The 12,550-nt window shown below is 39.5% G+C and overlaps 2 protein-coding genes across 3 annotated transcripts in view; both read left to right on the top strand.

Moving 5' to 3' along the window:
• LOC144637653 (ATP synthase mitochondrial F1 complex assembly factor 1-like) overlaps nt 1-12,550 on the top strand; it is a 120,684-nt gene that overhangs the window by 15,424 nt on the left and 92,710 nt on the right. The window lies entirely within an intron of this gene.
• LOC144637661 (uncharacterized) lies at nt 2,402-7,830 on the top strand. Its single transcript, XM_078496723.1, has 4 exons — nt 2,402-3,747; nt 5,171-5,290; nt 7,028-7,150; nt 7,683-7,830. The coding sequence occupies exons 1-4, from the start codon at nt 3,702-3,704 to the stop codon at nt 7,697-7,699; spliced, it is 306 nt and encodes a 101-aa protein (XP_078352849.1). The 5' UTR covers nt 2,402-3,701; the 3' UTR covers nt 7,700-7,830.

The raw sequence follows: 12,550 nt of genomic DNA, 5'->3' as shown, positions 1-12,550 counted from the left end.
ATTTATTCGATTAAACGCCGCCCTCGAATAAACTCCGCATTTTAGAGCAGAAATATTTAATAAACGCCGCATCATATGATGCGGCGTTTATTCGTATTATAGACTCAAAAAGCAAACGCCTGCCTCGTCCCCAGGCGCCGATTGGTCGAACGTTGAGGCGGTAAGGCGGGAAAACAGGGAGCGCGGGGGTTGATGGTCAGGGAGCGAGCCGCGGTCAGGCCCAGAACGCCAAGCGAACCATGCACGACAAAGATGGAGGACGCCTGGGGACGAGGCAGAGCAATTGCAGTAACTATCAAGTTTGAGGAAGCCTAGCCTGCGAATACAGCCGCCTCTCATTCGCTCCCGCTAGCGAATGAGAGGCGGCTGTATTCGCAGGCTTGAGTAAGCCTAAAATAATTATTTTCCTTGATTGTAACAATGTTTTTAATATATTGAAAATGACTTTTTAGACAAGTACTACAACTTTTTCCTGTTGTTAAAGTTCAAAATGTTCAGTTACCATGCTGTTGTTTGTACGCAATAAATCGAATTTTAAATAAACGCCGCCCTCGAATAAACGCCGCACTGGAATCGCGAAAAATTTAATAAACGCCGCGGCGTTTATTCGAATAAATACGGTAACCAGTCGACCTTATCGCCTGATGAAGACTAGCAGTGTGTGCAGTCGATCGAAACGTCGCGATCTCCATCACACGTGACTACGTCGTGAGACAAACGAAAAAATACTTTACGAGTACTTATTGTACTCTACCACAAATATTCGTTTACCTTCGAGGTTATAGAGATCGGGATTTCTCTGTAACTGAGATACCTGAAAAGAGTAATAGAACACGCAGCTTGACGAGAGATGGTAAACAAAGTGATCCCGTCAAAACTGGGGTCAAAACCGTCTCCCCGAGAAATTTTTCCGTGGCGAGATCGTGTTCCATGACGTGAAGGAAACTGGGAACGAAAGAGAATCCAACATGGCGGTCCAAGCTGCCTGAATCTTGCGGTTTTTAGGAAATTGTAAACTAATTTTGACCTCGAAGCTACGATGGAGACCCCATCTGTGGTATCACTTGCCTTTGGAAACATATTTTTCCTCGTTTGGTTGTATATGAGTGGAAGGAGAATGGCTACAGTGGCAGTAAAACACTGAAATGAAGAGCACGCTTTAATCTCGCTCGTTGACAACACAGCCTGGAAATCTCCAAATATACAACACTGTTACTGAAGGTAAGTAAAGAAACTACTGTATGTGAACATTGGTTCACATACAGTAGCCCAAGGTAGCCCAAGCTCGATATATGAGTACAATAAAGATGACCTTTGCATTGTTACGTAATTCGAGCGATTTTGCATATTTATAAGGATTTGTATGGGGAAATTAATATAACCGAAAAGAACGAAAAAATAACCGTTGAATTACAATAAAAACTGCTCATCTTATCTCCTTTGTTGCTCCCTTTTCGTGCTGTGTTTTTTTAGCCGATTTAGAGCGATTTCTTAGAGTTACGGTTCCAACGGAACGGTTTCTTCTCCAATATTGGAGTCTCCATATATGCACGGTTTAAACAAATAGATATGGAAGATATTACACGGTGGCGAGAAGATATGAATTTTATGTTCGAGATATCGTTTTTGCCACGAGAACATAAGATTCATATCTTTGAGCCAACGTGTAATGTTCTTTTTATTATATGGAGACCAGATGTAGTAGATGTTGCCGATTTTTATTTCATTGTTTTCGAATATTCGAGCCAGTTTTACTAAATAACACGTAAGAAGTGAAAACATCACTGACTTTAACTTGAATCCAATGCGGCACAGTCTTGACGGCCGATAGTTTTCAACTGCTTTTGTTTTCTTCTTTACGACGACATTTTGCACTTTTGAAATCCCTTGCGAAGAATTCCCTTTAAAAACCTTGAAATCGTCAAGGTTTCCATTATCGTGTTCTCGTTCTTAACTTTTTTGGAAAATACATTCTTTTTCGTTGCTAAGTTAAACAAATTGAACCTTCGTGTCGATGCTTGCTAACAACAAACGACACGAAACCAAGTTCAACAAAGCAGAAAGGCGCGAATCGTGACGTCAGTGAGCGATATGCCACTCGCAAGAGTGTCGTACGGAACTCGGGTCCCGGATGGAGTGGCGTATGGAATCAACGAGTGGTTTAGTTCCCAGTAAAACACTCTCCTCCATATAATAAAGATAGATAACTTTATTTTACATGGATAGAACACTTAGCTAATTAAGCTAGTTTACAGGTTCTCCATGAAAACACATTAAAATACTAGTAAAAATTCTAAAAATACTAAAAATCAACTATTTACAAGAATCTATTACAATAATATTTAAAAATACTAAAAATCAACTATTTACAAGAATCTATTACAATAATATGCTTAAAATACTACAAATCGGAGGGATAGCATATATTCATCATGATTTGATTTAAACCTGGAATTCAAATCATATATTTCTAGGGTATAAATCCTCGTTCTTTTCAAATTGCGTCGTTAGGCTCAAATGCTCGTTCATGAAAAACATATTCAGAGGCAATAATACTGGCAACAAGTTGTATAACTTATCGTGAGTGAATGTGAACGTATTCACTGAAACATGGTAAGATTCTACGATTTTAATCTTATCTGAGTCCACAATAGATAAAGCTTATCAACGTCAGCGTTTTTTCAGCTTTCTGCATGTGAAAATGTTTAGTTGGGTAAACAACCTTCCGCCGGAAAATCTGTGAAAATGAAAGAAAAACTATTTGCATGCGAGTGTTTTAGTTAACGGAAAGCTTCGGCAAATTGGTATTATGTTACCGCAAGCGAAAACGTTTATTTAACAAAATTTGGCGTTTATCTCGTATCACTTCGAAAGTCGACATTACTTTGGTATTTAAATGAGACATTAAGCTAAATAATCGTAGGCGCTATTAAAGAGTGAGAATAACACTTTTCGTCATGAAAAATACGAACAATACAGCTAATCACGGAATACTGCAATTTGCTCAAGAACTTTGAAGTCGCTTGTTCAGCTTTACAGCTGCTTAAGGTCGCGGGGGACATATGGCCATGGATAAATTCATTAGGCAAATTTTGCTTGTCTTACACCTTTAAAAACGCTTATTTCTCTGCTGTTTTGGGTGCGATTAAGCTGAAATTTTCCAGAATTAAATAATGATGAAGTATACGAATAACGTCTTTGATTGGTAGATTGTGCTTTACGGCGACGCTAGAGGCTCAACATGAGCCGCCGAGTGGTAAAGGTCTAATCGGTACTAACTTTAATTTCATATATTGGTGTGAAAACAGATGTTCGTTAGCTCTCTTTGATACTCCATTCAGAACTTTCTTTAGAGAAGTCATGTCAAAAGTTCGGGCTTCTTGCTTCATCACGAGTTCCAATTGTCTTAATTACCAGCTGTGACAGCTGTAGCCATGTTTCCAGCTGGGGGTGTCGTCTCTTTTGGATGGTTAGAAAAGCCAATTGATGCATTCGGCTAAATCTCCTACACTTTTTCCCAAGAAACTGTATGGGAAAGTGAGTTCACGGTATAACTAACTATTTTTTCAAGACAATAACGAAAGAAATAGTGTTAATTTGAAAACATATTTTCGTGTTCAGAGCGATAAATAGAAGGCATTAGTTCAGTTTTTTTCCACTGAGCTTAGCTTTACAGCAAGATTATTGACTCTCCTGCAAACATGAAGACTCTAGTGTTGCTCTGTCTTGTCGTTCTTCTTCCAGCGGGTAAGTTTAATTTTCCAGATATTCTTATTGAAAAAAACATTTTTCTCATACTATAAAAGCTGTTGTGTTGAGAATAGGAAACCCTAGAAACGGGCAAACTAGATTTGAAAAGTCGTAATTGCACTCAATCTCGTACTCGTAGTCAAATCTGAAGGTCGCTAGTGTCAAAAGGCAAGCGTGGACGAAGATCGATAGCTTTTTTGCCGTTTATATACAATGCCCCCTTAAAACGGAGGGTTTTGAAAGCACACATTAGTGTTGAAGATGTCTCGGAGGTTCTGAAGAAGGCAACTGATACTTTGCACATGTAGGAAGGTGTTGCATACACTGCAAGTCCCGATCAGGAGCGGATCCAGTGGGGGTGGATTGGGTGGCTAGCCATCCCCCTTGATCCACCAAAAAATGAAAATGATTAAAATAGAAAATAAGGACAATGACAATGGGTAAGGTGAAAAAAGTGTTAATATTTTTAGCTAAAGTAAGTTTTACATATTTGTTAACATTCACCTTCCTTAGCCAGGCGGCCGTTCTTCCGAAGTAGGAGATTTTCGACAGCCTGTTTTACAACTTCTGTGCTAAATGTAACAAAACCTGTGTGTATAATTTTAAAAAATTACATTCCTTTTAGCTTTCAAGAGTTGTTTTAGCCTTGCTGGCATGACTTTCTTCTCCATATCAATCTTTTTAGCGAGTTTTCTTACCGTTTTCTTCGCATCGAAGCGATTTCTCAAGCAAAGCCGCTGTTCTAAAAACATTGACTTACCAAAATGTCCTCAGGCCACTTTGCCAAGAGCTAAAAATTTCCACGCACGTGGTGAGCAAAACAACGCATATCTGTTCTTTCGTGTAAGTTCGTGGATAGTCTTCAAATTTCAATCACTGTTCATAGGAACTAAAGTTTCTGTCCCAAATATAATTCGAGGTAAGTCGAGGAAAGAATATGTTTAACCCCTGATTATCAAGAAAACCAGCGGTTTAATGACTTTATTGAAAGATGTTTAAAGCTGCTCAGAATCGCGAAAATCACGTCTAAGAGGCTTCAACTTTTCAAAATTTTCTGAGGGGGCATGCCCCCAGACCCCCCCCCCCCCTAGGAGGAAGGAGCCTACGGCCCCATGAAATATGGGTCTCAGGCCCGAAATAATTTGGACTCCCACTTTCAAAATCCTGTCTAAAAGCCTGAGACCCCCTCCCCCCACCCCCATAAAAAACCTGGGGCTTAAACAAGATAGTAAACAAAAATATTGGTAAACAGCCACCCCCCCCCCCCTTTGAAAAATCCTGGATCCACCCCTGCCCGATATCAACAGCAGGTGAACACCCAGCGGGTTTCTTAAGTTCGAGTGATATTGAGACGTTATACTTTCATTCGGATACCACGGAGTAATCGTGGATTTTTTTGTTTAATTGATTTTTGTTTCAGTTTCGACGTCGTGTATTGACAAGCATGCGTCCTGTCAGTATTGGGCACTCAGAGGTGAATGCACCAATAATCCCGGCTACATGAATGCCAACTGCTGTTTATGGTGCAACCATGTTAACCGTAAGTACGGTGCCATTGTTAAAATTTAGAGTACCGTATTTACTCTACTTTACCGTTTACCGTTATTTTTAATTTTTCGCGCCTCAAGTGCGGCGCTTATTCGAGGGCGGCGCTTATTTGAGGGCGGCGCTTATTTAAAAATTGGACGCAACAAACAATCTTATCTAGACGAAACTTCTACAGTAACTAAAAGAAGGGTATTTTGATTGTAAGTATCCGTCTCTTACGGGAGAGAGTAGTTGCGCTTGCTGTCCCGACAAAGTTCACGGCCTACACAAAGTTAACAAAACTACATATTGCAAGCATTTTGGATAGAAAAAAAATAATGGGAGAGCAACAAAACAAAATAACTTTGAACTGTGAAACATCGCTTTTGATAAAAAGGAATTTTCAAGGCTGTTTCAGAGTTGCTTTGTACTGCTTTTTTCAGATATACGGAATTCCTCGAATAAGCGCCGCATCGGGACTGCGGCGCTTATTCGGGGGCGGCGCTTATTAACTTTTTTGTCACAAATGCGGCGCTTATTCGAGGGCGGCGCTTATTCGGGGGCGGCGCTTATTCGAGTAAATATATGTTTGATTTGCGTTATTCCAGAAGTGAAAACGCAGTCTTTTATAAATCACTTTTTTTGGTAAGAAAGTCGAGCCTGACATGAGTACGATTTTAAGATGTTGATAACATACTCAATCATGAAATTTACTAAAGAACTTTAATTCTTTTAAAAAATAAAACTTAAGGTAAAAGCTGTTAAAATCGATGCTAAACGTTTTCGATCTGTTCGATCATCATCATGAGTGAAAAAATCTGCATACGCTCAAATGTCTATATAGTTAAATAACACCAGTTATGTAATACCCGTCACACGTTATCTACAAAGGCAAGTGTAATTGTGGACTAACATACATTGGCGAAACATTCAGATGTCAATAAGCAGTCAGAGCCAGCCAAGCACATCAGAAAACACCCTAATCACAAGTTCACGTGGAAAGTTTTTTAAACCACTGCCCACACATGGTTAAAAAGAAGAATAAAACATGCATTCTACATTGCACGCTACCGCCCTGAACTAAACAAACAAGTGCAATCACTGGACCTCACCTTGTTCCCCATGGCAACAGGTATTACATAACTGGTGTTATCTGAACTATAAGAACGTTGAGCGTACGCAGATTTGTAAACTCTGATGATGATCGAACAGATCGAAAACGTTTAGCATCAATTTTAACAGCTTTTACCTTAAGTTTTATTTTTCAACTTTTTATCGGCGAAATGTATATATGTTTGATTTTTTTTTTGCTAATTTGAAATTGTGTGGTGTTTGACTAAAGTTACGCACCACTGCCAAACCATATCATGTCAGATACCAACTTCAGTCAAGCCTCCAACTTCAATTTCAACTTCGCTTATTTATTTATTTATTTATTTATTTATTTATTTATTTACTTATTTATTCTATTCCTACAGAACACTACAGCTAATTTGTCATAAACTGACGTACAGTGGTATGGAAACACGGGTATTAGCTTCCAAGAAATAACAAGAGTTAAAGAGCAAGGAAGCCAATTTACATGACTGAATAAATTACAATATTGTGGCCGGAAAACACAAAAAAATGAGACAAAAACACGCGCCCCACTATCTACCTAACAAAATAGATCAATCAATTATAAAGATGAGAAATATGGAGAAATTACTGTATTTTTTTGTTAAATAAATTTTTTTTCCTCTTTTGATAGAGTTAAAAAGTAAATCTTGCACTAACAGCAACGGGAACTGTCAAAACTGGGCAAATACAGGCGAGTGCTGTAAAAATCCTGCTTACATGTTGGACTTCTGTTGTGCAGCTTGCCGGGCGAAGGGTAAGTGATAATATATAGAGAGATTTTAGAGATTTAGCATCGCGTTAACGTGAAACGCGAACGGCAAAAATTACCACGTGATCACGATTTTCCCGCCATTTTTCGCGTTTGCCGATCTCCGGTTGCCATTTCTTCGTGAAAACAGGCTATTTGGCGTTTGCCGTCTTCGTGAGAACTACGTAATTATTAAAAATGTAAAAAGAGTTCTCTGGTTAAAAAGTTTAAGAAAATAAGCTTTTGGCTATTACACTATTTTATACGTAATTATTACTTCCTTTTATACGTATAAGTAGTTAATTGTTGAAAGCAAGTATCCAAATAATTTTTCCGGTTATGCCACAATAGGGCAAATTATGTTTCATATTTAAAATCCTTCATAACACACAGGTGAGTAATTTTAACATACTGTCGCTTGGCCGCCATTTTGTAATGTTGCCAACTTGCAGTGTTTACTAGGTGTCGAGTACATTCCGAAAAAACGCGTTAATTTTTTTAATGTCCTTGTTCATTTTCTGTCTGTTTTACCTTTCAGGTTACACGCTTCCCTAGACCTCCAGTGCCAAAAGAAGTGAACCACCCCTTGGTCACCAGTTAGATTCAATATCGTAAAATGTGTGCTAGCATTAGGAATTACGATGTTGCTGATTCGAATTTTTATGGTGAAATAAAGTAATTGAAAATAGCGTCTTCTGATTGTTAGTCTTTGTCTCTTGCTGATGAGAGAAGAAACGCTAATTGTCCTGGCAAAGTCTGTGGTCTTCACAACAATGTTGAATCGAAAAACTAACGGCAAGCGGTAAAACAATCACTTTAAACTGCAAAACATCGCTTTTGATGGCAAGAAATGTCCAGGTTTGTTTTAGAGTTGCTTTGTAGTGCTGTTTTTTGTTAAACGAAATTCCTGCGCGCTTATTCGGGGGCGGTGCTGATTAGTTTGTCCTAAATGCGGCGCTTATTCGAGGGAGGCGCATTTCGAGTTAATACGGTAAGCGTTCAATTATGTAACGGTCTCACTTCATTTGCCTTTGTTTTGTTTTGTTGTTGTTTTTCACGGAAGCTGCGTCAATAGGTTACTTATGCTTTGTGCTTTCTGGCTTCGTATATTTTTTGGTCTTTTTTCACCACCAAAATAAAGTGTAACCTTTGAATATGTTTTTTACTGTCTGGAATGTGCTGAATTGCGTTTTAAAGAACTTTTCTGTCAGCACGTATACAGCTAATTCGAGAAAGGTTGTCGGGGAAAAAAGCACAAAAGTGCACGCGAAAGGTAGTATGGGTAGAAGTAGAGAGCTACTGCACGTGCTGAATACTAATAAGATGGCGACATGGCAAACGCGATTTTTCACGTTTTCCTTCTCTTCAGACATGTGGAAACAAGCTACTTTTAGCCACACTGAATTTTAGAAGAATTTTCAAAACTCACAGCATTCTACAGTAAAAGTAAAGCTACAGAAAAAGTCCTCCTAAGAAGAAAAACAAAATCTTCACGTGCAAAAATACAAACTTGTACATTTTCTCAAGGCCAATATGCAAAATTCAAGTGATACCCATACCACCTTTCGGTCTTGTCGTGTTCACTTTCGTTCTTTTTTTTCGACAACCTTTCTCGAATTAGCTGTATATACGTACCGGGCAGCGACAAGCGTTATGTTTTGAGCAGCCGATGAAATTTAAGAGAAAGATGTGCCTGAGTACTTCCTGTATCTGCTCGCCTCAAAAAGATGAAAAATGGATGACGTGACACGAGATGACGTGACGCGAAACAAAAACGTGCAGTGTTTAACTCCAGAGGGTGTTTTTCAGTGAGCTGAAATGTTTACTAAATCACGTCACATGGCAAGTGAAACTGCATGTATCTCATACCTGCTTTTAGTAAAAGTCGCAATGTTACTTTATTTGCCTATTTGATCATGAAGTTTTCTTTTTCATGGGAGTTGCGTGAATGGGTCATTGATAGCTTGTGCTCTCAGCTCAGGCTTCGTAGAGGGAGTTTTTTTATACCAAAACGGATGACGTGACGGTGACGCGAAACAAAAACGTGCTGCAAAACGAGCTGAAATGTTTATTAAATCACGTCACATGGGCACATGGCAAGCGAAACTGGATATATCTCATACCTGCTATCAGTAAGTTGCAATCTCACTTCATTTGCCCCCTTTGAATGTATTTTTCAGTTTTCTACATGGGAGTTGCGGTCACCCCCAGGCTCTTTGTGTCATTTGTGATGTCATTAGTTTTACCTTTAAAGTGGCTTGTGATAATCAGGGCCTAGTTGTTTAAAGCCCGATTAAGCTAATCCTGGGCTAACACGAAGTTTGATTTGAGTTTTAACTACTAATCAATATCATTTTCCCATCAGATTCAGTTTTGACTGTCAATCACCTTTAAAAAACAAATTGAACAATCCAGATCAAAACGTCCCATAACTTCTCGGGTTTAAAAAGATTTTTCCAGCTCGGGGGGGGGGTTGGGGGGGGGCGCTATCGAGTAAATACGGTAATCGAGAAAGGCCTACCCATAACCTTTAACCGGGAGTTGGCGTAAATCAGCTTTCAAACAACCGGGCCCAGTGTGATGAGAGACCCAGCAATTTTGATGAGGACAATGGGTTACAAAAATCGAGAATCAAGTCACATCTCAAGTCAATATCTAGGGCCAAGTACGCGTCCAGCAGTTGTTTCCTTAGATAATTTACTTTCAACGACGCGTTGATTTAACTACGATGGTCTCTTATTTATTTATACAATACAAACTGTAGGTCTAAGTATAAAGACCTATGAAACAATGGGATGATAAACCAGTGAAATTAAAAGCTTGCAATACCGCTTCATTTCTGATCTGACAGCTCTTAGTTTTATTCGTCCCCTCCCTGAAAATATCCTTCGCGCACGCCTCTTTCTTCGTTTCAAATGAAGAGCGACACACAACGACTCATCGGCCAAGAAATGTTCGAACATTGCTGAATAACCGATCTTTGCGCTGCAAATTTTTATTCAAACCGACGCTTAGTGCATAACGCTTTAAATAAGTTAATTTACATGAAAATAATACTATGCACTAACCCGAAAGTGACTTATTGTTCAAGGAATTATCTCCTTTATCATGTATGAGTGGCGTATTTCAGCATACATAATCAATTTGAGAATTCTCTAGCGACATTTGTTTATCAAACAGCAGACCGGGCCCGTTTTAAACAAAATACAGTCGACTTCCGATAACTCGAACGCTGGCTAACTCGAACCTCACGCTAACTCGAACCAAAATCGATTTCCCCTGGATTCCCGTCATACATTAGCTCACATTTACTGTAATTTTACCCTTGGTAACTCGAACCCTCGATAACTCGAACTTCCCGCTAACTCGAAGTATAAATTTCCGTTTCCCTTCAGGTCACTTTCTATATAATTTTACCCTCGATAACTCGAACCATGTCTGTAAAAAGTGACAAGTCAAAACAAACAGTGTACTGTAGTCCGAACCCGGGGGGGGGGGTACTCCTATACGGCCTTCGGGGGCTCCCCGGGGTCCTTCGGCTTCGGTTGGGTGCGTCCGTTTGGTTGGGGTTCCGTCATTTGGTGGCCGTTCCCGCCTTTGCTTCGCTCACTCCTCCTTTCATCTGGGGCCTGTGTCGGTACATTCTGTCGTGTGGGTGGCTGCCCTCCCCGTTCTGGCCCCCCCGGGAGTCGAAACATTAAATTTATACAGTTATTTAGAGATGTATTGTTTTATTCTTACTTGACTTCTCTATTCTGTAATCAAATTTGATTAAAATGTACACTGCATGAATGGAAACTCATTAAACACCGTTTTTACGACTGAATTTTTAATTCAGGAAGTTTAGGGGCCAGCCTGGTCACTCACATGGTCCATCATCTGTAAACTTTTTCTTTGCAACTCCGCTGACCAGCAGATATACTTGTAGAAAGAGTGTAGCAAGGCGGCCGTAAAAAGGCGGCCTGTTAAATTAAAAGGGGTTTGACAGGAAAAACCAGAAGCAAATAAACAAAATATGGCTGACAATTACGTGTAGAAAGTAATCGACCGCCAAAAAAGTGGACATTGAGAGCCATTAATCGATCGATGACTTTTGTTGACCTATCTGTACAGCTAGCGTCGTACATGAAGAAGCATTCGAAAATTAAATCGGGTTTTACACAAGCTCCATCAACGATGTATATATCTAGAAACCAGAGCGCTGGCTTAAATCGCATGCGTCGCTGCTTGTTCAAAAGAAAATAAAAACTGAGCTATTCAGATGTAAAAGCACAAGTACATTTTTACCTGAATCAGTCTATATGTTTACAGCGTTATTACTTAACGGCTTACATGTAAATGCTTTTATTCTGCAATGCATACCTACGGAGCATATAATAAACAAACCATTTTAGTTTTACGGGGTAAAAAAAGAAAAAAATAGAAAAGAAAAATGCCACCTCCGGGATTTGAACTCACGACCTCTAGCATCCCATCCTGATACCTAACCGACTGATTTAATCTGACGAATATATCCTATATCAATGCAATAGACATTCTGGGGTCCACTAAAATGCTGATGATTTTAAGGTCACGCATGTTTCCTCATTTCTGCTTTTTTAATTGCATCAAAGAAATGTTTGAATCACCTGCTGCTCATATATATTCAAGGTATGAAAACTAAACGTAAAACTTGGTGAAAAAAATTCATTAGTGGCTCGAAGAGCTCTTTGATTCCTTATTTCCAGTCATTTATTTTCAACACCCGATAACTCGAACCTTTTTCAATTTCCCTTGAAGGTTCGATTTATCGGGAGTCGACTGTATAATGATAACTCAGATCAATGTGGCTTGATAAATTTTGAGTTCCGATCAATACTGAGAATTCTGCACTGATGTCTGTTAAAAGCAGTCCCTTTGAGCCGCTTTCAACTATCATTTCGTAATGTATTTTCCATCAACACCTGCGTGCTCATTTCTAGACAATATTGCCAACTTGCATCACCCCTGTTGTACGCGCTTGTAAGCGTTTCCCATAATTTTATATCGTAGACCTTGAGTCGCTTCCACACGCTACTAATGCCTTTTATAAATGTTTGTCTTCGTTCAAGGTTATTGAAATAAAACCTAAAAATATTCAATCGCTGGTAGGAAAACGAAAGCGGTTCCTTTTCTGTCAAAATGGTATATGTAAGGGTAAGGCGTTGGACCTCGGGCGGAGTTTCCCCGCAAAAAACCTTTTTGAGTACTCCCCTCGGGGGTCCCCCATGAATTCCTGATAGGTTTTCTCACTGATGTGTTCCCCTGTAACCCCCTGTAACTGATCCCACGAAACGAGTAGGGAGAGGAGGGAAACCGATACTCCAAGCTTTATAGTCTGTATCGTGAAACATTAGGGAACAGAACCCAGGGGGGGGGGGGGGGTAC

Source organism: Oculina patagonica, chromosome 14 (assembly GCF_052425735.1).
Source record: "Oculina patagonica isolate OP01 chromosome 14, crgOcupat, whole genome shotgun sequence".
NCBI classification, from domain to species: Eukaryota; Metazoa; Cnidaria; class Anthozoa; order Scleractinia; family Oculinidae; genus Oculina; species Oculina patagonica.
The sequence above is the reverse complement of the archived record's forward strand: the minus strand, read 5'-3'. Positions and strand labels throughout refer to the sequence as shown.

Bases quoted from the DNA above. Each gene is read 5' to 3' on its own strand.
- LOC144637661 (XM_078496723.1), top strand. From the start codon at position 3,702: ATGAAGACTCTAGTGTTGCTCTGTCTTGTCGTTCTTCTTCCAGCGG. The intron at 3,748-5,170 runs GTAAGTTTAATT...TTTTTGTTTCAG, and splicing joins TGTCGTTCTTCTTCCAGCGG to TTTCGACGTCGTGTATTGAC. The intron at 5,291-7,027 runs GTAAGTACGGTG...CTCTTTTGATAG, and splicing joins ATGGTGCAACCATGTTAACC to AGTTAAAAAGTAAATCTTGC.